At 36.9% G+C, this 21,901-nt stretch overlaps 1 protein-coding gene across 2 annotated transcripts in view; it reads left to right on the top strand.

The window, feature by feature from the left end:
• CERKL (CERK like autophagy regulator) overlaps window positions 1-21,627 on the top strand; it is a 60,758-nt gene extending 39,131 nt beyond the window's left edge. The window contains exons 4-13 of one of the 2 annotated variants that reach the window (XM_075430017.1): window positions 1,349-1,412; window positions 5,681-5,823; window positions 11,920-11,994; window positions 13,469-13,646; window positions 13,925-13,993; window positions 14,331-14,359; window positions 14,444-14,552; window positions 17,552-17,648; window positions 18,873-19,048; window positions 19,847-21,627. In XM_075430017.1, the coding sequence (XP_075286132.1) occupies window positions 1,349-1,412; window positions 5,681-5,823; window positions 11,920-11,994; window positions 13,469-13,646; window positions 13,925-13,993; window positions 14,331-14,359; window positions 14,444-14,552; window positions 17,552-17,648; window positions 18,873-19,048; window positions 19,847-19,928 (1,022 nt within the window). In that variant the 3' untranslated portion in view covers window positions 19,929-21,627. Of the gene's footprint in view, window positions 1-1,348; window positions 1,413-5,680; window positions 5,824-11,919; window positions 11,995-13,468; window positions 13,647-13,924; window positions 13,994-14,330; window positions 14,360-14,443; window positions 14,553-16,419; window positions 17,296-17,551; window positions 17,649-18,872; window positions 19,049-19,846 lie in introns of those variants that run through there. The other variant, XM_075430018.1, reaches the window with a different exon arrangement.
• The last annotated feature ends 274 nt before the right edge of the window (window positions 21,628-21,901 follow it).

The raw sequence follows: 21,901 nt of genomic DNA, 5'->3' as shown, positions 1-21,901 counted from the left end.
CTTTTGGCAACAGCACGAAAGTAAATTCTATAAAGAATTCCTGAAAGACATTATAGTGATAGGTATTTCTGTAGCAAAATGATAATTTTATGCCTTTGATATAATCAAAATAACTCTAATTTATTATAAGAATTTCCAAAACACCAAGCACTAGAACTTTGCTAATGCTGCTTGGGAAATTTTGTAGTTATGTGTTAAAATACAGTTGTTTACCGTGAAGTGTAAACATTTTATTTGTACGTTTATTTTTATTTTGCTTTCTTTTTTTTTAAAGTTATATATACACTCACTATATATACACGCATTCTTGTGTGTGTGTCTATATTGAGAGAGGTATTTTCAGTTTTTGTAAGCAGCATTTGGATAGTCTATAACAGGTACAGATACGGAATGATTGTTTTAGACACCAAGACTAATAATTTTAACAGTGTTTAGAAACACTGGAGAAAAGCCTTGAACTATGGTAGCACCAGGGACAGACAAGCATGAAAGATTAATGTAATTTTGCATATAATGATGCACATTCTTACACAAAAAATCCATCTGCAAGTGTCATGTCAGTCAGCAAAGATCTTTGATGGGTGGCTGCAGCTGGGCTGTCTCTTCTGGCAAAGCTGGCCTAGAAAATGCTAAATGTAGTTACGATGCTTTGTGCCATCTGTAGTATGCCAGTTTATCCTGTCTTCGCTGGCATTTACAGTACTATATAGGGTATCAGCAAACACAGAGACGTCAATGTAGAGTGACAGATTCATTTCCTCCAGAGGCTATGAACTCTGGTGTATACTTGTGCCACCTCCCTCTGTGTGTTATATTCTGTTGTCACTGGTATTTGGCTTGATTTCATACTTCTGTGTTTAACTCCTCATATTTCTCTGTGTGTTATATTCTGTTGTCACTGGTATTTGGCTTGATTTCATACTTCTGTGTTTAACTCCTCATATTTCTGATTTAGCAATTTGCATATCCTAACACAAAGGCAATTAAATTTGATTGATACTGAAATAATTCAGTCTTAACTGAGGATATGCTTACATTTTCCTGAAGTTTACCAACTGTGTCAATGATAAAACTTGCATTTTGATGCAACAAACATATTCTCTCATTCCCTGAATTTAAATGCACTAAATAGCCATGTGTCTGATGGCAGCTGAGTTTTAATAGGTCTTGCCTTTTAGCTGGCATAACTGTAAAAAGTACCTTCTCATACTTTTAATGCATTTAATGATTTAAAAAAAAAATCTGAACTGAATTACTGTATGTTCCTTGTGTTAAAAGGGCAAAAAATATAAAAAACTCTTTTAAATTATCTGATCTTCTGATAATTAAATAACATTATTTTCCACAGTAACTGAATATGAAGGACATGCTCTCTCAGTACTCAAAGAATGTGAACTCCAGGCATTTGATGGGTAAGTTGGTTAGTGACAATGAATGTTCGTAAACCTCCTCATGTTAGTTTTTATTTGTATTCCATCCAAAACTATGCTAGCAGGTATTTAATGAGTTACTCTGTTCCACATATATATAGAAAGCCTAAGAAGTTCTCATTAGATGCTTTGGTTTTTATGTTTCTGTATTGTTTAATGACAATAGGTATGTATTTTAGATTCATAAATAATGATAAATAAACATAAAGCTTTCTTCTCTGTAAAAAAAAAAAGCTTCAATCTCTGTATTTGCAATAAATGCACAAGCGCCTTGTATTGCTCTCTGTCCATTCGAATCATTTTTAAGGAGAACATTTTGTCTAAAAGTGACTTGAATTTTTTTTCCATTTAAAAAAAATCATTCAAACTTACTTGAAGTCAAGAATGAAAATGCTTGTTTAATAATTTTTAGAGACCTTGCTCTGTGGATTAATCCTGCAGTCTTTGGTATTTTTACATTAATCATTCAATAATATATAAGAATAGTTTTGCATACTGTGGAAGTCTTACAGCATTCTTACAGCTCTTACTGGAATATGCAGTGAGCCATACAAGAAGGCTGAAATGGTGTTTTATGGTCTAATCAATTTCTGTTAGTTTTAGAAACTCAGAGTTAGGTGAGAAAAGATATCTGAAAAGGTACTTGTGTATTCCAGATTCTGAGGATAATTTCTTTCCAATTAAGACATGTCTTCTGGGGTCCTAGCTGGGGAACCAGTTTGTCCTAGGAAGCAGATGTGAAGACAGAGAAGAAAAAGCCTGGGTTGTATCTTCTTACACAAGCCTCTTCTACTCTGAGTCATATTTGAGTTGTTTAATCTTTGATCATTGGGTAGCATCACTGGAGTGCTTCTGCTGTAAGACTTCTCTCCAGGAGCCAGAAACAAGGGCAAATAGGAACAGAAGAAGCTGGAAGAAAATAATCCTTAAGTCGAAATGATGCTAGGATTTCTGAGGTGAAAAGATCCCTGTCCTTGCTAAGTTTGCTGTTTAAGTGTTGGGGTTTTTTTTGTCATGTGGAAATTTAGTAGCTTTTATTATCAGAGGTTATGAGCAACAATGAAATTTCTGAAGTGTTTGAAAAATGAGTTTTATAACTTCTCAAATAGTCTGGCCTCCATCTATGTACTCATTCAATAAAGCACAATACAGAAAAACATCCTATTAAATAGCTAGCTTGGGATGCTTTTTTGATATAAGATCATAGGTAAGATGAGTTGCAAGGGTAACTCTTTACACGGGTGTACCTAGAGATATCTTAATTGTTATTTTCAAGTAAAATCTACAGAGACTGATAGGATGGGGCCAGCATTCATGTTATGCTAAAGGCCCGATAGTTTGAAAAAGCAACCTACAAAACATCACTAGTCTCTCTCTTCTCTGTTATCTTTAGAGTTGTTCTTAAGAACAGGAAGAGAATATTTGAAATTGGAATTTCATTTTTCAAATTTTTAAAAGATTTATGGTGTACTTTTGATTATGTTCCTGTGAAGTCCTTTGTGACTTCCCTGTTGCTGTCTAGCCTAAGAATTTTTGCCATAGATATAAATATCTTATAGGTCCACCAAATCACTTCAGTGTTTCCCAAATTAAATTTTAATGAAAATTTTGGTTTATTGAAAATTGAACCAGAAAATGAATGGGATCTGTTTTGAACTGAAAATGAACACCACAACAATGAAATTGTCCAGCGGTTGAAAAAATCACGCTTTTAGCAATTCTAGCAGCCACCTGACATATTGTTTTTTCCCTATTTCCATTAAGGCTTGAGAAGTTTTATTTGTTTATTGAGCGGGGTTGCTTGTGACTTGGCAGGCTTCAGTTCTTTCCTGTTTTGCCCTGGGTTCCTGTCCAGTTTTCAAGTCAGGTACTATATATGTCATTTAGTTCCCTGTTTAGAAAATAGAATAGCACTTCTGTACCTCCTTTCAGATGCAGAAGGCACTGTATGTTGTGGTAAGAGGCAAGGTACTTTTTGTGCTGTTTCTACACAGCAGAGTTCATGCAGAGCTGATCTGCCTTGCCCAAGCTCAGAGGTGACTGGAGGTCAGTTAGGTGTGGACTGAAGGCCATGCCCACGTGCGTTAGTCTGCTGCTCTGACTCGGCTTGTGCTTTTCAAGTGTTGCCCATTTCAGACTGACTGAAAGCTAATTCAAGTGAAAATGTATAAAAGGCAAGACACAAGAGTTTTTTATCCATTACAGTAAGCAAGCAGTATAGCAACATACAATTTCTGATCTTGAATTTCTCTCTAAGAGAGTTAGGGTTTCTTACATGTTCAACAGCACATGAAGTAAATTGAAGCTTATGATTTGCAGTAGTAAATTGGAAGTTTGTTTCTCAGTGCTTTCTATAAGCAATACTGCTATGTTTTAATTCTTTGTTAAAGCTGTTTGTATATGTAATTTATTTTCTCTGATTTCTCATGTTCCCACTCTGTTTTGCAGGATCATAGGCATATGACATGTATCTCATATACTCCACCTTTTTTGCCATCCACTTTTTTTCTTGCCAACACTAGAATTTAGGTACTTTACCAACTTGGCAGTGTGCTTTTTTCCCCCACCTTGGGTCCAAGGCTTCGTGACAAGTAGGGAGAGTGCACTTGCGATGCTGCTTTCTCAACTGCATTTTCTTGTTTGTACAGAAATACACAATAAACTTGCATGTATTTCTTCCCTAATCAGGAGCCTAAGGTATGGATATTGTTTACAGCAGCCTGGGTTAGTCAGACTTTAGAGAACAGTTGATTAAGAAACTTGTGACTGATGTTAGACAGATGTTTCTTCCTCTAAGAAGCATTCTTCAAGGTCTTAGTAAAATCTGTTTGCTCAAGACTTTCTACTCCTTATACATAGCAGGTTCTCGCTGATTAGCTTTGGAATCACCGGTCCCTGACGGCATCTCTTTTTCCAGCCAAAAGGCAACTCTTGATGATTAATGCTAAATTAATAAAAATCAGCGTTAGTAGCATTATTATGCTATACCTTGGACTCTTCATCTATTTCCAATAACACCAAACACAGCCCCCCAAAATCAGAAGAAAATATATCTGTTTTCAAAAGCTTTAGTAGCCGGAAGACAATCCAAGTAATTCCTTCCAGGTGTACAGTTTTATCAGACTACAAAGACTAACTGGTTTTGCTGCTGTGGCAGAAACTTTTAAGCCTAGGAATAAAATAAGCTAATCTAAAAATGAGACAAAATACAGGAGATGACTCCTGATTATGAGCAGGAGGAAAATATCTGCCAAACTTTTCCTATATACCCTTGTTTTTATGTTGTGGGTTTGTTTTTTTTTTTATGTGGGCAGTGTTTAGTGAGATAGATGAAACATTTGTAAAAATTTAGAAATTAAAAAATAGCTAGGAAACAATAATAGGGACTATATTATTGCTAATAATTGGACATAGTTTCACGACTGCATTCATATAGATATATGATAAAAACATATTTTAAGTATGTGCCTTCTAAAGTAAATCTAGTATTTATATTGTAAATGCTTGGAGTGTACTGTTATTATTTTTATCATAAAATGTGTTTACCTTAAAAACATTTAACTTTCAAACATTACTAATTTGGAGAATCACTTTAATAGTTACTGAAATAAACAAAAACAGGGGGGAAGAAATGTTTTCTGTAACAGCTTTTACAGACAAATGCATTCCTCTCTATAGCCACAGCAGGTGGGAGCTTAATTACGTGCTCCAGAAGCAGTGATTAAGTACCTTCATGCAAAGGATTGCTGGCACTAGGGTTTTATACCTTGCTAAATCCCTCAACTGCTTGCACAGGGCATGCAATTGTCTGTTTTCAAGCATTTTTAGTTTTATTGTAAGATTTGGTGAGTTGTTATTGTAAGGGCAGTTAAAAAGCATTGTAATGCTTGTGTGGGTCAGCACTGAAAGGTGTAAAGAACTTTTCCACCGAGGCACTTGAGCATGTGCTTAACTCTCCCATCTGATCAGTTCGTGTGCATAATGTGTGATAAGGTATGAAATAGTTTGTAAGTTGTTAAATATATTTACTCCTCCTCAGATAGAAGAAAGCAGAAATAAAGATGCTTATATCTTTTTAGTTAACATTCACTGATCTGACAGTGAAGCCCTAGCTTGTTCTTAAAGAAAGAATAGTTTTTAGCTATTTGAAATATTATTATGTATGTGGTGTGTGATAGCTGCCTTCAACTGGTTTGCTCAGCTATGAAACACTTTATTTTGAACTGTTTTGCATTTTTATTTTGTAATAGGGTAGTTTGCGTCGGTGGAGACGGATCTGTCAGTGAAGTTGCTCATGGTCTACTACTTAAAGCCCAGATAGATGCTGGAAAAGACACAGACTATATACCAACGCCTGTCAGAGCACCAGTTCCTCTTGGAGTAATACCAGCAGGTGAGACTACAAGGTACTGTTACACTTTGTAAGTCATCTCTTTTAAGTCCCTCTGGCATGTTTTGCAGTTTTGACTACTAACAGCAGTTCTTGGTGCTAAAGCTTCAGTTACTTAAGGGAGCTATTGAATAGATGTCATAAATTAGTGATTTAGATTGATTACAAATGACTAGATTTTAAATCATTATGATAATTTATAGTAATGGCACAGATGAGCTCTTTGCCTAAAGGAAGAAGCTCAGGAAGAAGAAAACTAAAATGATTTTCAGCTGATCCATGCAAAGATCAAGTTTTGCCCTTATTTGCTGCCAGAAATGATACCAAGTGAAAACTGTTTTCTAGAATTTCCTTAATATAAGCCATGCTGTTTCACTTCTCTCTCCAGTTTTCTTGGCAGGATTCTCACTTGGATTCATGCTTAGGGTCTATTTTTAAATGGTGTCCTAGGAATGCATTTTGTGGATTATATTAAAAAAAGCACCAAACCTGTGCACACAAAACTGCTTTCTCTTTCCTTTACTTCTACAGACCTGAAAACGTATGCATATCTCTTGAAAAAACCTCTTGCTCCTTTTTTAACTTGTACTTGCATCTTGTGGTGTGGGTTTTTTCGTTTGTTCTTTTGTTTTGGGGTGCGTGTGTGTCCCTTCTCCTCCCAATTTTTGTATTTGCCCTTCTCAGAGTATAACTTTGGCCAGGCAGGGAGGCTTAACTAGAATTAGGGTTGAATCTGGGCCGGTACATGAATCACTTCCTTTAAAAGAGAGATATTTTTGTATGGACACTACCCTCTGGTGTGGATGTTGATGTGACTACTTGATGTAATTCCTCAGATGTTTTTAACTAGTAAGGAAAAAATGTCTGCAGCCAGGTGAACAGCAAACCATTGTTTTCAGTTTCTACAAAAAAAGGAGCAAGTCACTTCCAAACTTAGCAAGCAGGTTTGAAGTGCTCTGGCTTGCTTTGCACTTCTGTAAGCAGCATTAGGATAGGGACTAGTTGCTTGTAAAAATGCAGGATTACACTAGCTTTTTTCAAGTTAAAAAAACCTTGGAAGTGTATTGGTAAAAGATAGAGTAATCTCAAAGACATGAAGCTCATGAATTTTAGTACAGCCATCACCTATCAGTTCTGTTGCTGTGAATATCTTGATGGTGTTGAGATGAAATCTCTCCAGCACTTGACTTCATGCTGTTTGGGCGTGCTTAGGTCACTGTGCCTCATCATTAGTGCTTACTCTTTTTAGTTTAAGACAAATATGTCATGATCAAAAAGGATTTGTAAACCCAAAAGAATGCTGTATGGCTTGTTACACAGAATGCTATAGACTTTGTTAAAAGAAGGTGAGAACAATTTATAGAATGATAGTGTGAGAAACTCCTGAATAGGTTCCTAAAAATAACCTATAACTTATTATTTCCATATTATTGATATTCCCAAAAGTAGTCAGTTAGGAAACAGAGAAGTATGATACTTGTGTACACGCAGAAGGTGGAATTGTATGCTCAATCGAATCCCCCCCCGCCCCCGAAATCCGTTGTACTAAATTATTAGGATTCCTCAGCCTAGTAAGAATAGAAACTGTATTACAGGATAGCATTATTTGAGTGGCTTAAAATCTGGTTTTAGCTTCTAGTAAAAGTGGTTAAGACAGCATTTTGAAGTTTCGGGCAACTTAATGGGAAGGAGCTGCTCTCGAAACAGTTTACCTCCTGGAGAGAAAGGTCCAGAGGGGAGTGTGTTTTTACTAAAATACTCCACTGAGCTGGCGCACTCTGGTCCAAATCAAGCGGATGAGATGTGGGGAAGCCTGCAGTTGTACTGCTGGCCATTAGCAAGAGTGTTTGTTGCTATGGGAACCACTGCTAAGAAGCTGTACGGAGGTGGAACGGGAGAAAGGGGAGGGGGAACAGGAAGGACATTAAAAAAGCTATCCAGTTATTACAGAACAAGGGATAATCTGTATCTGATGACTGGGAACCTTTTGGTCGTAAATGGTTCATTTAAATAAATTCATGATTTCCAATTAATTCAGAAAATAAAATATTACTGAGGGACTGTTAATTTCTGTGATATTTCAGGCAAGGCACCAAAATGTTGGTGCAGTTTTCATCAGAATTTTAGCTATGCTTGACTAGGAAGTCATTACATCACATTTATCTGTTTGGATGGGGGAGACATTAACAGCCTTATGAATATTCATGTTGTCTGGTTAATTAAGTTAATTGTACTGCAGAAGTGCTTGCACTTCCAAGGACAATTTTTTTCTCTACAATTTCTGTTTGGTACCTCCATCAGTCATGCTTTACATGTCCTGCAGATACTTTGTCCTTACTGTGATGCTTTTCCACATTTCATAGGAAGGAGGCTGTAGGAAGTTGTTTCTAATGTCAGGAAAATGGGTTAATATTTTGAACAGAATTATATTTTTTGAATAATAAAATCTTCATTGTTTCTGTTTAAAAAAAATGTTGGTGACAGAGATGGTGGAGTTGTATGGCTGAAACATTTTTACAGCAAATTGAGTAGTTGGAGTGAGATCTACAAATGTGACTGTTAGTAACCTGTGAGGGGTGCAAGCCCGTACATGAGCATCAAAGAAGGTTATTAGTCTCTGAAGTGATATGATAGTGTTCGGGGGAACCATCTTGTTATGGGTAAATAATATTCTGAGCTCACATAGAGGAGAAAAAGGTTTAGATAACTTGGGAAGGTGAATAATGCCATTAAAACCAGTGTTATGGAATCGCCACTTAAATCAGCAAAGCTTATATTCTAGTATTTTTTTGTATGATGACTTTCATCGTTATTGTTCTGTTTGTAAGCCTTTTTTTTTGTGTGTGGCATCCTGCTTGTGTAGAATGTAGGTAATGAGACATATTATTCGGTCATTACTGGAATCAAAACACTGTTAGGCATGTATTAAGAGGTTTTTAGAGAAGGCAATGGTACTTGCTACTGCAAAACTCCGCGTGTTGTAGATCTTCAACTTGTGGAAGGGTGGATGCATTACTTATGTTGCTGGACACAGGCAGAACTTGTTTTATTTTTCCAGGAGTCATGAAAGGGTGGGATTTTGCCTTGTTTACTTCTGCAAATCTTAATGAGCTCCACAGATTTAAGACAAGGATGCAATTACTTGTGCCTGTCCTGTTTAGCAAGAATGAGATTTAACTCTCATTAAAGTCAGTATAAAGATTGGTATTGACTTCAGCCGTGGTCATTTGTTACCTTGCTGCTGTCTATATTGAGAAATTACTCTTGCTAAAATGAGGAATCCCAGTTTTAAGACACAGCAAGCCTCATCTTCAGAAGTATATCCCACCTTGTGCTCTTTTACAGTGACAAAGTTATTTTTTCAGAATAACAACTTCCCTGTTGTCAATTTAGAGGAAATAAACACAATTTGCATGACTTGTAATGATCTGCTCTTTGTGTGTGTGATTTCCTCTGGTTTGGAGAGGTTCGCATAAAAGTTAATGAGAGTTGGAAAAACTTGACTGAAGGAAAAATTTGAGTATTTTTGAGCTACTTCTTCAGCTGGCTTCACTGGCTAAGCAGAGCTAGTTGAATCTAGAGGTTAAACGTCATAAGCCCTTCAAACATGAAATGGTGTTGGGCATATACTTGTATTATTCTGTGAAGAATTGCTTTTCAGGTCAAACCTCATTTTTTTTTTGTCTCTGAATTTTCCTTGTAGAACTGTATCTTATGTTCACTGAATTGAAAAACTCACTATTTTGCATAGTAAACATAGTATCTAGAGGTACATTTTTGCCTTTTTTATGCATATTGTACAGAAAGGAAAGTGCAAATTACGTTTAGTTGAGTTGTTGTATAGAAGTTATTGGATATAAATGATTGAGATTGTAATATTTTTAATAAACTGGACTTCCTGTTGTATCTAGAGAGATTTTCTTTTGGGAGCAAAAAGCAGAGACTGGCATTTCACTTTTGAAGTTGTCAGTTTATTCTTCTTTCAAAGGACTTGGTAATCCCGATTTACTGAGTTTATTATTTAAACATTACTTTTTTTAGGAAAAGGAGAAAGAAATTAGTAGTATAGTCACCTATAAAATTCTGAGAAATATGTGAATTAAATTATATATATATTTTAATTTTTCAAAGAATGAAACTATGTAACCTGATTTCTTCCAAGTACCACTGGAGATATAAACTTCAAAGAATGTTTTGATCTGTTATCTTAGTAGATGTACCTCACTTATTTCCTTCACATAGTAGCAACCCCTAGAACCTTGCTCAGAGCTTCTCTCTCTGATGTTGTAAAGGCTTTCCATGAGGTTCTGAGTATTCGTAATTACTTTCAGAGACTAAGGTGCTCCAAGGATGTAACAGGTGCTCTGTGAGGTACTGAGATACAATTCCGAGTTATTTTACAAATTCTTATTCAGAGAAATTGTTGAAAAAAATCGAAGCATATACTCTTCAATAAAGATGACAAGATGCGTTTAGAGCTTTGTAACTATGTACATCAATCTTTCCAAATTTAGTATTTTTTTTTTCTAGCACTAATGTGACATCAAATACCACAGGGTTTGGTGATGAACGTAATTTTTCAGTCTGGTGCATGATGCTTTTAATGTGCTTGTTTAAACATTGAGTGCTTCTTGTTTGAAATGTGATAGTCTTTCCCTTTCCTCTTTTCTGTCCCTCAATTTTGAAAGACAGCTTTAAATGCTTCCATAAAACTTATGGCAAATTTAGCATCCAGAATTGTCTATTGCTGCTGTAACATATTAAATAATTCAAACAACAAGAAAATTATTTGAAAAATCTAACAGAACTCATTCCTTTATGGAATGTTAGGTTCTGAACTGTTCTTGTGTAATTTTTGTTATTTTAATTAGTCTGTTATTGAATTATTCAACCCTTAATCTGTGATATGAAGAAGCTCAATATTGTGCCTACTTGGTGGCAGGCCCTGGTTCTTTATTTTTGCAGAAGTGAATGCTGCGGTCCTGCTGCTTGGCTAAGTAACGCCAGAGATGTGATCAAGGGAAAAAACTAACTTGAAATTATGTTAGAACTATACCCGTTTAGAAAAGATGCAACCATTCCTTGTTCAGGATTTCTAAAATAAATTGCTATTTGAAAGTCAATGGACACACGGTATTTTCTGTCCTATACATTAAAGCAGAAGTGCAAAATTTATATGTATATCGATGTTTCTTACACAGGTAAAGCAACTTGACATATTGGTCACCTCCAGAACCATGCTTCTTTCTTTTAGAGACTGACAGCCAGTTTTCCACTCTCTTCCAACTCCATGCTCACATTGCTAATTCTTGACTTTTTTTTTTTTTCTATTTACCAGCTGATTTACTACTCATTCCCTCATTTCAAACTACATTAATCTCTTCTGTCCAGTGGCTAGCAGTACAACTGGTCTGCCAGTGTCCTAGCAATAACAAAGACAAGTTAGATGGATCAGTTTTAATTCACTGAATGCAAGTCAACAATTTGTCAGACACACATGAAGTTCTACGTTCTCTCTGTTTTTCAGTCATTAATGTGTTCTTATATGTCAAGCTGATGTGCAGTAATTAATTTTATTCACTATTGCTTCTAGGAATCTAAAATGTATCCTGCAAGAGGCACAGCAGCTATCTTAGACCAGATCTAGTAGAATTTTGTCTGGGAAACATACAGTTTTACACTGGCTGGGTATTATGTTATTTTTCCAACTTAAAAATATTCCCCAGATATATCTTATTAGATAATCTGCCTTCTAGTATAGTTCCTCAGTACAGCACTTAGGTATAGAAGGAGTGGTTTTTAGGGAGATGCAATTTTTGCAAAGCTGTTTTTCTTCTCCCTCCTTTATTGGTTTTTAGGACACTTATGAATGAATTGGCAGATAGGATTTTATAGACCTCTGGAATTTTAATGGTCTTAATTTGTACTATTCAGCATTTCTGCTGTTACCAAGACTAAGTAATTTGTGAGGAGGGTTTCTTTTTTTGAAAATGCAGTAAATGTCTCAGTTTCTTCATTCAAAAAATTTTACATATGTTTTTTTTTTCTTGCTCTTCTGTGTCTCTCATTTTTTACAATAGTTTGTGTTTGCTTTTGCAGGTACTACAAATATTTTGGCCCACACTCTTTATGGTATTAAGCATGCAGTGACGGCAGCATTGCACATTGTAATGGGTAAATATTTTTACATATCAGATGTTATCAGATTTTAAATAAGGAAGCAGCATTTAAAAGTTTACTATAACTAGTGGTTTAATAAAAGCATACCATTATGCTACATCACTGTAAACTATACTGTAAGACTTTCAAACCCAAATGATTCTATCCTGATTTGTAGTGTACTGGAAAGGTTATGATTCTTTGCATATAGTTTAGTAGTCAAGGTTGTGGACCTCATCTTCTGGTAACTAAAACCTGCCATGAAATAATGTCTGATATTGGCATTCGTGCTCTATTACTGATGATCTTTTAATGCAAAAAGTAACCTTTGCCAGACGTAATTGTGTGAATAGTGTTACTCTGCGCATGATACTATGCCATTATTGGTTGCATAGTCACTTGATTATTTCAATTTAATGTACCTGCTGAAGGCAACAGGAAAATATATAACACTTTCAGCTTGACAAAGTGGTTAGGTTTGGACTTCTCAGGAAAGTATTCTTGTATTTCTGAGAAAGTATCACTCACCTTTTTAGCTCTGTGTGCTGTTTCTTTTAAATGCTAGCAGTTTCCGTAAGAAATCTTTATTAGTAGAAAAAAAAAATGTATTACTTGCCATTTGGTCTGTACAACAAATAGGTTCTTGAATGTGAAAATGTAATTATGGTAAAAGCAAAAACTAGGTTGCTAGTGCAAGCCTTATTTTCAGGTCTTAGGAAACAGCAAATACTTAGCTGAGCAATATTAATATTCCTCTCAAAGTGTTTTTTCTTTAGGATACTTCCCCCCCTCCCCCAATAAAAAAAGAGAATAATGGGGAAGGTCCATCTTGAGTATCTGTTTTCTAGACCTTGCCATCAGCAGTGGAAGAGCCTTTGCTCTGTTTCTTGCATAGTAATACGCAGGCCTTTACAAGGCAAAATCTAAAACTGTCTTTTTTTTAAATCAGAGATACTCAATCTAATGGAAACAACCCAGGCTCTATTACGGAAAAAAAATATGTACCTTATCTTGAACAGAATTAGATGTCTACATTCTGTAACTGTAAAAATAAATACATTTAAAACTTATATTTAAGAGCTCCCATATATCTTCCACTACAACGTTCAGTCATTACAAATATTTGGTGAAATGGTTGCAGGTATTTATGTAGCAATATTATATTTTTTTTTATACTAATTGTTGAAAATTTGAATAGAATTAAAAGTCAGACTGTCTGCAGACTGGTGAAATAGCTGAATTTTTGCCATAACATTTTTAACGTTTTGTTACATCTGAATGTTGGTCTCTGAAATGGCTGCTTTTATAGAGACTTAATTATATGTAGACTGATTCTGGTTTCCATTAGTAAAACTTGATTTCCTAAAGAGACAAGAAGATGGAGTTTTTTCCCCACAGGTAAATTAGGTGAAAAAGAAATCGTAAGTTGTATTCTGTTTGAAATACAGATGTTATTTGTAATTTCTGATCTTTCTCTTTGAAATTTTAGGACATATTCAGCCAGTAGATGTCTGTACTTTCAGTACTCCAAGCAAGCTTTTGCGATTTGGGTTCTCGGCTATGTTTGGTTTCGGTGCGAGGACTCTGGCTCTGGCTGAAAAACACCGTTGGATGCCTTCCAATCAGCGGAAGGATTTTGCTTTTATCAAAACACTGGCAGATCTCAAGTATGCCATGAGCTGTTACATTTTTGTAGCGTTTCTCATTTTCTTGAGGAAAATGCAATAATTAATATGGTAAAAATATAGACAACAGTAGTTTAGCTATCTTGACTTAATTGCAGACAGATTTAACTCAGATGTGATGTATATCCCTCTTACAAGTTAAAGAGGAGATAAATGCTGCATATTCAGCATCTCCTTAAATCATCTCTTAACTTGGATAAAAGTCTGTCTAGCAGTTAGAATGTTGGTTTACATGATAGTAAAAATCAATACTTTTCTAGGCCAGAGGAATGTGAATTATCATTTCTACCTCTACAAATTCCACAGGAAGACTCTTACGAGTATAACAGGTAAGTAAAACAGAGTCGAACAATTCCAAAGGAAAAAAAATATGTGTATTTGAAGATAAAATTCTGCAATTTCTTAATTTTGTTCAAATTTGATCATCAGGTAAAACAATCTTAAAAAAAAAAAATTGTTTTGACAACTGCAAACTTTGTTACACTTTGTAAAACGTTCCCTATAAAGGGTTTGCTACAAAGCAGTCTGCCACTCAGTATTACTGGTTTGATCAGTTCTGTTAATCGTTTCTTCTGTTGAGATCTTAATGTTTTTCTAAAGTAGATGTTGTTTAAATGTGGTAAAATGACTTTAAATGATTTTACCTGCATGTTTCCACCCTTTTAGAAAGAAGAAAGAGATAATTAAAAACAAGGGTGAGTTTTTGCTTTTATGGTTATTTAAAAGCGAACTGTGGCTGGTTGACCTGGAGTAATATAGAATTGCTCTGTTATATTTAGGCAGCAAGGATCAATGGCACAGAATTCAAGGTCACTTCCTGAATGTGAGCATTATGGCAATCCCTTGTCTGTGTTCAATGGCACCAAGAGGCTTGGCACCCAATACGAGGTCAGTAGGGGTTTAGAGAATTAGTCATGTCTATAAATTCTGACATCTTACCTTAAGACCTTGGCTTTTCTGAGAATATGAGCCTGTGTTTAGGTAGTCTAGACCCTCTGGAATGGGGGAGGGTGCTTGGACTGCAGCAGACTCGATAATCCCAGGAACTGTAATCAGTTTTTGGATCAGGCAAATAAGGTCAAGCAGTCTAACTAGAATAATGAGTGGATAATTGCTGTGATTAAATTAGTTGGCAAGTCTGACTTAAGTAATAGACATTGAGCAGTCATCTGTCATAGGATTTGGCTAGATGTGGAAACTTTATTCTTGGATTTTATTTTTTCAAATATAAAGGTGCCCCCCATAATCTGCTTTACAGCCAGCAAACATAAAGTATGAATCTTTCTCCTGTTATGAAGAACTGAAGTTGACACTTGTCTTCTATCTCCTTGCCCCCCACCCTTGGGAAATGCAGCTTCTACATGTAGGGTTTTGGGAAGCAAATGAGTATGGAATCTGGTTGTCGATGCTCACTCATTTTGCCTGCAGCTCATTGTCGAGAGCATGCTTTGTGGTGATCAAAACAGTTATCAGGTGATAAATATTTGTACTTGATATATCCAGTTGATGATTAAGCAGAATGGCAATTACAGACTTCATACTTGTACACGAATACAATACACTCCCTCAAAAAATAATGCGGGAGCTCCTGTATATGTGCATGTGTACATCTATTAACCCCCCCCAACACTCAGGGAAGTTTGTGGAATGAGTCTGTTTTGGTTTCATTTGATTCATTTGATTTTTGTGAGGTGGAACCAGATGTGCCTTAGAATTGATCAGGTATTTTTCTTCAAAATTACTGGCTGATCTGGTAGGATTTGACTTCTTGGGAACAATGTAGAAGTAAATGTTTTTGATGAAACTTCTGTTGAGAAGTTTTTGTTGCTACAGGGGTCCTGCTACACCTCATATACCTCGAGATAGTGCCCTGATGCTGTCCCCTCTTAGGAACTTACTCTGTTCAGCATTTAGTGTGTTACACACCAGTCAGTAGAAAAACTCTGACAAGATTTGAAGAAATTTAGTCTTTTCTAGCTTTGCTTTCTCTTTCCATCTGCTCTGGCACCTGTTTCTCAGTGACAGGGAATTTTATGACAGCTCCATGCAATTATTGCAGGTTTGAATGAGCCTCCCACAGTGTAGCTGCTCAGTGGCTCTTCCTATCCTTTCATATAAGGATATCCTTTTTATTCCTCTCTTTTTAAAAATAATCTTCAGCATGCAGACAGCTAGTAGGGCAGGAAGAGTAGACTCTTCAGACAGGTGAAGAGTCATTCTCGTAGTGAGTTCTTCATTTCTCATTGCGAATAGCATCTTGACTGTAAGGCTTTTCAGCACAGGAAGCGGAAATGTTGCATTATGAAGGTGTCAGCTAAACTCAGCTAGCTTTCTTCATGCTGTCCTGTTTTCCCAAAAAGGGTTTTGCCGTGTGAAGACATTTGAAGTGGGATGAAAGCTTTGACTGCTGCTTGTAACTCGAGTTATACTATTCTAAAGTTGCAGAAACATGTCAAGATACGTTTAACTGTCTGTGCTGCGTGAGCCATGTGGGACATTTGTTTCTCACAGCATAGGTGGTGTGCTTCACTGCAGGTTGAACTTTCAAGAGAATTAATGAGAATTCTGAGTCATCTCTGAAGATAAAAGGCCATAGTGCTGAATGCATTGCCCAGTAGCCTGCTGTGCCCTTTTATTGCAGCAAATATGATAAGGAGGCAATTTTTTCAATGTCATCGTCACTGTTTTCTAAAGCAGCGAAGTAATACTATGCCAGGAGACCTGTTTAATGGTTGTGTAACAATTATCTTTCCAGATTGTGCTGTACCGTAGCCTAGGAACATTCCCGATGCAGTCATTCTGTAGCCAGAGAACTATGAGTGGGGAGAGATCTGTGGTGGTAAACTGGAAGTATTCTTTTTAAATGTTCTTAACGTATTTTCCAAGCATATATGCTGAATAAATAAATATATATGTATGCATATATATTCAGAAGATATGAAATACATCAAGTCTATATAAAATACAATCTCAGCAGTGTTTGTCACGTTCATCAGATACTCTTGCTGAACATACTGATTTGTCTCTGTAACTTAAATGGGCCTTAGGCATGATTGCATTGAGATTCAGGTTGTTAGCTTCTGGACAAGGTGCAGTTGCATTAAGGAAGCTGTGAATTGATACTCGCTTTTTGTCTGACCCAGATTCTCCAACATGCTAAAATACCAGTGGCCACTGCATACTACCATTGAGTATAACTGCACTGTAGGGTCTCTTCTTGATTCATCTCCGGTATATGACTGTTTTATCTTGTAGAAAATTCCCTCCACTTTTTAACTGTTGTGTGCTTTGTGAAATACATAAGCAGAACAGTACTGAGAATTGCTAAGAGAGTTTGAATAGCAGCATCGTTGAAGATCAAAATCTATGCTAGGGCAGCATAAGTGTTAGTGGAGGAGGTGAGTGGACCTGTCTGCACCGGGCTATGTGATGGGGATGTGCTTGCGTGCATCACGGGAATGGTTACCTGCTAAAGCTCTGCCTCACAGCATTTATGGTAATCGTTGTACTTTGCTGGAGAGAAAAGTGTGAAGATAAATTTGTGATCCCCGATGTTTAAAAAGAATCTGTTAAGTAGAAAAGCATTTTTTAAAATTATGCGTATTATGTTCAATAAATTATGGATATTGATAAGGAAGTACAATTTTATGTTATAACAATGTATGTTATAAATATATAATAACCTAAAGCTAAATAACCTCAGCTGCATAGTTTATGTTGATCTGGGGGGTGTTGGCAAAAAGATTTAAAAAAGCATTGAGACTGTTCTATTACTTTAGTCTTGGTAGCTTTTTTTTTTTTTTTTTTTAATCTAGACTTTTGAAGGGCCTGTTAAACTTCCAAATCAATGTATTTTCTTTAGGGTGCTAAACTGGTCTGCTTTTCAGGTTGAATAATGGAAGCATGGCTCTTATTGTTGTACAAAATACTTCTCGAACAGAGTTTATAAAACACCTGAAAAGATATGCCAGCGTAAAAAATCAGGTACTGTTAATTTCTTTCTGGTGATTAGAAAAAGAACGGTTAGTTGCAAAGGTGGACATGCTGCAAGAGTTAACGTTAGCGTCCTCGTAAGGAGACTTAGCTTCCTGTCAGAATACATTAGCCCCTTTTTTATCTGATTTTTTTTTTTAAATCACTAGACTAATACAGATTAGCCTATTTCAGCCCATCTGTTGTGGTTTAAATTGTATTTCTGTTGTACCATAGTTTTATGGGTGTAAAGCCTTTTCACCACAATAAAGGAAATGTGTAGTGTGTTTAAATTTTGTGTAGTAGAGAGATCAAGAGCACAGACTGGGCGGGCATCATGCAGCTTTTTGTAAGAAACAGGTAAAGTCCATAATTTCAGCAGGTCACTGCATGCTGTGCTGGTAGCAGTGGACTGTGACCATAGATTTTTAGCAGGTGTGCATTCCATCTAGTTATGAATGTTTATAGAACTGCATTTCAAAATTGTGGTCATTATTCTGTCTTTGAAGAGAAAAATGAAGCATCCAGACACAGTGCCTTACTGCTGTCCTGAATGCCCGGTGTGTAGCCTAAGCACACTAGCACCCATTCAAATGTTTCTTGATTATGTGAAATCACTTGTAGAAGGAGGTTTAGATCTGAATTAGGTAACTGTTCAACGGTCAGAAAGTTCGGGGGAGACGTGGGTGACAATTCCGTGTGACAGCGCTAGCAGCTGCATTTAGGAAGTAGTTTATGCTTTCCAGTTATGCTTTTGGAGGAAGGCTGTGCTTTTCCCTCTGCCTTTGTAGTTAGAAATTAGACAAGGAGATGTGGACCCTCCTTTAAACGTACAAATTTACATTGCATTTACTGCAATTCTAACTAGCCTTGTTAAGGGTTACTGGTAATGAGGAACAGAGCACAGGAAAAAATCTCACATATGCTGAAAGCATGTGCCATTTTGGTGTGTGCAAAAGATGCCATCTCACCGGTAGATTGAGCAAATCCGATATGGGAATGCAAATGGAACGCTACCATTTCTTCTGAGGTACTATTTAGGATAAAAATAGCATGTTAATCTGTAAATGCTAGCTGGAATATATAATGCCTCATGTGGTCAAAGCTTGAGTCAAGTGTTCTCCTTAAGACAAAAAACGAAAAAGCAAGCTTTTTAATTTCAAGTAATCCAGTTTGTTGCTAAGCTACCGCCTGTATCGTTCATCTTCATTTAATATGTATCTGTGTTTGGTTTAGTTCAGCTTTCCCTTTGTTGAGACCTACACAGTTCAAGAAGTAAAAGTACAACCAAGGCTTAAAAGTAGGCTTGATGCTGAAGAAAATACATACTTGAATACTGCTTCTGCGGATGGAAATTACCCTTGGAATATAGATGGAGACTTAATGGAAGAAGCATCAGAAATTCACGTTCGGTAAGGCGAAGTATGACATTTATGGAGTGTGTGCCTGTAACAGATTAGTACTGCAGTCTTCAACGTGTGTAGTACAGGTGACACCAAACTGGGCGTCATAAATACTGTATGAACAGCACTCTCTGTGCTTTTGTGGACGGCACCGTCCGGCCCCTTTGCCACTGTTTGGGCCTCTGCGCTGTTGCCTTGTGCCCATCTTTGGAAAGGTTCGTCATGACCCTCTTGGCCTTTCCTTTCTGGTGCTCCGTCAGCTTCCAGCTCCACTTCTTTCTGCCTGTGACTTTACCCTTCTGTTTCTTAGAGGAGAGCCGATGTATGTAAAGGTCTGTGACTCCTGGGAGGAGTTTGTTTTGGGATAAGGATTCCTGCTTGGAAAGCAGTGTGTGTAACCTTAATAAAAATACCTAGTTGTTCGATTCTGGGAAACTGAGTGCTGCTTGAGAATAGTCTCCATACCTAGGCTCGAAGAAAAAGAGACTGGATGCCCGGGGAAATAGGAGGCTTGGCAGTGGGATTAAATGAGCAGGGTTTCCTTCTCCTGCAATGTGCACAGGATTAGTGGAAGGCACAGAGCTCAGAGTAACTGTCTGGTATGCAAAGTAAAAGGCAGATCATGTTATACAATATGTGACACGTACTTCTAAAGATGATCTCATAGGAATTGTTAAAATGTAATTCACCTGATTTCATCCCATACAGCAGTTTGTACATACTTGTTCTCCCCTCTCAACCCCAAAAAGCAGCACACCGTAGCTCAAGTTAATGAAATTGATGGAGTTTGACATCCTCATTTCACAGGCTGCATCCTCGACTTATCCATCTCTATGGAGTGAACACTGATGACATGGAGAGCTCCCAGGCAACATGCAGTTGCATATAGGCGGGACGCGTTGCAAGTTCTGTGTTCAAGAATCCTTTTCTCACCTCTGTGCACAGCCATCCAGGGTCCCAGTCTGCCACACTGAATTCAGTCGCTGTAGCAGAAGCTTAACTGGGGTGTGTGTCATATTTCTGGTTTTAAATTTTTATCAAGTTATATATTTTTATCAGGTTGTATTCAACTGTGAAGAAACTGGTAGGCTTAACAAGAAAACATGAAAATTAATCATACTGGTGTCATAAATTTGGAGTTTGAGAAGTGACCATCTGAACAGAAGGAATTTTGTTTTTTCCTTTAAAATTATTGTTGCTTTTGCAATATAGTATGAGATACTTCTAAGTCTGCTTCCGCTATCCATTGTGTCAGGTACCTTGGTTCAAACAGAGCTGGTGAGGGGAGGTATGGTACCACCTCATGCTGAAGAATGGTGGCAAAATACAGGTTTGTTTGTTAATTTTTTAAATCAAGTACTTCTGTTTCTAGGTATCGTTTTTAATGTTGCCTTCCTGTATTTGCTTTCAAATTGTTTCTAGTCAAACAGTAATACAAAAAAATATGCTGATGTCTTATACGGCTTTTTGTTGCCGAAATGTATTTTAAAGACTACTATTTGTAAAAAATAAATATTTAAAAATATTTTATCTATCCTAGAACTGAAATGATATTCAGCATAGTTTTTGTTGTTGCTGAGAATAAAGTTATGATAAATAACTTAGAGCTGGCTTAAATTTTTATAACTTCCTTATAAGGCAACAAACATAATTTTTATGGGTGTTTGGTTTTTATTGTAACTTATTAAATATTTAATACAATTATTTGAGGTGACAGCAGATAAAGACTATATGCTTTCTGGGAAGTGGCATTTTTTGAGATGATGAAAAGTAGCAAGACTGCCAAGTTTGTCTGCAGGACCACAGGGACAAGGAACGCTTGGCCTATTCACTTGGCTGTGAATCGTTCAGAAGGCGGCTGACAAATACTGGTCTGAAAGCTGCATTGTCTCGGGGCTAAAATGAGTTGCTTTAAGTCCTTTCTTCAGTAAGCAGTCGAGTATAATGTGAAATCCAGTCATTTACGATTGTGTTAAATCCAGGCCCTAAGCCTTTCCGTGGGATCTATAGCTACTATATTTTATTTCATTTTAAATACTACTTGCTAAAAATTCTTACCCATGATAAACACGCAAGACAAAGAAGTACTGCCCCTGCAGTGATGTAGAGGATTATTTGTCTCCTCAGAACAAGATGTTACCTGTGGGAAACCTCATGCGGTTTCTGCGGGGAAACCTGGCCAGCAGTACAGGCCACGTTCATGGGCAATGAAATGCCTGGTTCCTAGGGAATCGTTACAGGGAGGCGAGCGCTCTTCTGCACTGGAGTTAGCAGCTGCAGAGCAGGGTCAGAGTCACGGCGTCCTTCGGGTCTGGCCCAACCTCCTGCTCGCAGCAGGGCCAGCTCCCCCATCAGACCTGGTTGCTCAAGGGCTTCCTCCAGTCCGGCCATGGGACCTCCGAGGATGAAGGTGCCACAGCCTCTCTGCACCCCTGCTCCAACGCCCGGCTGTCCTCAGGAGGAAAAGGTTTTTCCTCGTGTCGGGTTGGGACCTCTCCCTGCACTTTACACCTGGTGTCTGAGTCGCAGTGAGTTAAACTACCAGTTTAACTGGAAGGTAAACTACTATAACTGATACTGTATTACATCAAGTATTTTTAACATGTTAAGAGAATTCAAACTAAACTTCCTAAAGTTGTCTAAGACGGAGATTGCAGCTACATTTAGTAGATTTAACTGTTTTTATTACATAACTGAAAATTAACAAAATAATTGAACTTGCAGAAGAAATGGGATTCATGTGCTTAACTTGTTGGGATTCATTTTAATAAAATGAAATTGATACTTAGAACCTCGCCACCATGAGGACACAGTACATTCATTTTTTCTCAACCTGGTTTATAAAAGCTAATTGAATTTTGC

Source organism: Opisthocomus hoazin, chromosome 9 (genome assembly GCF_030867145.1).
Source record: "Opisthocomus hoazin isolate bOpiHoa1 chromosome 9, bOpiHoa1.hap1, whole genome shotgun sequence".
In the NCBI taxonomy this organism is placed as follows: Eukaryota; Metazoa; Chordata; class Aves; order Opisthocomiformes; family Opisthocomidae; genus Opisthocomus; species Opisthocomus hoazin.
Note: the sequence above shows the minus strand (reverse complement) of the source record. Positions and strands in the feature narration are given on the sequence as shown.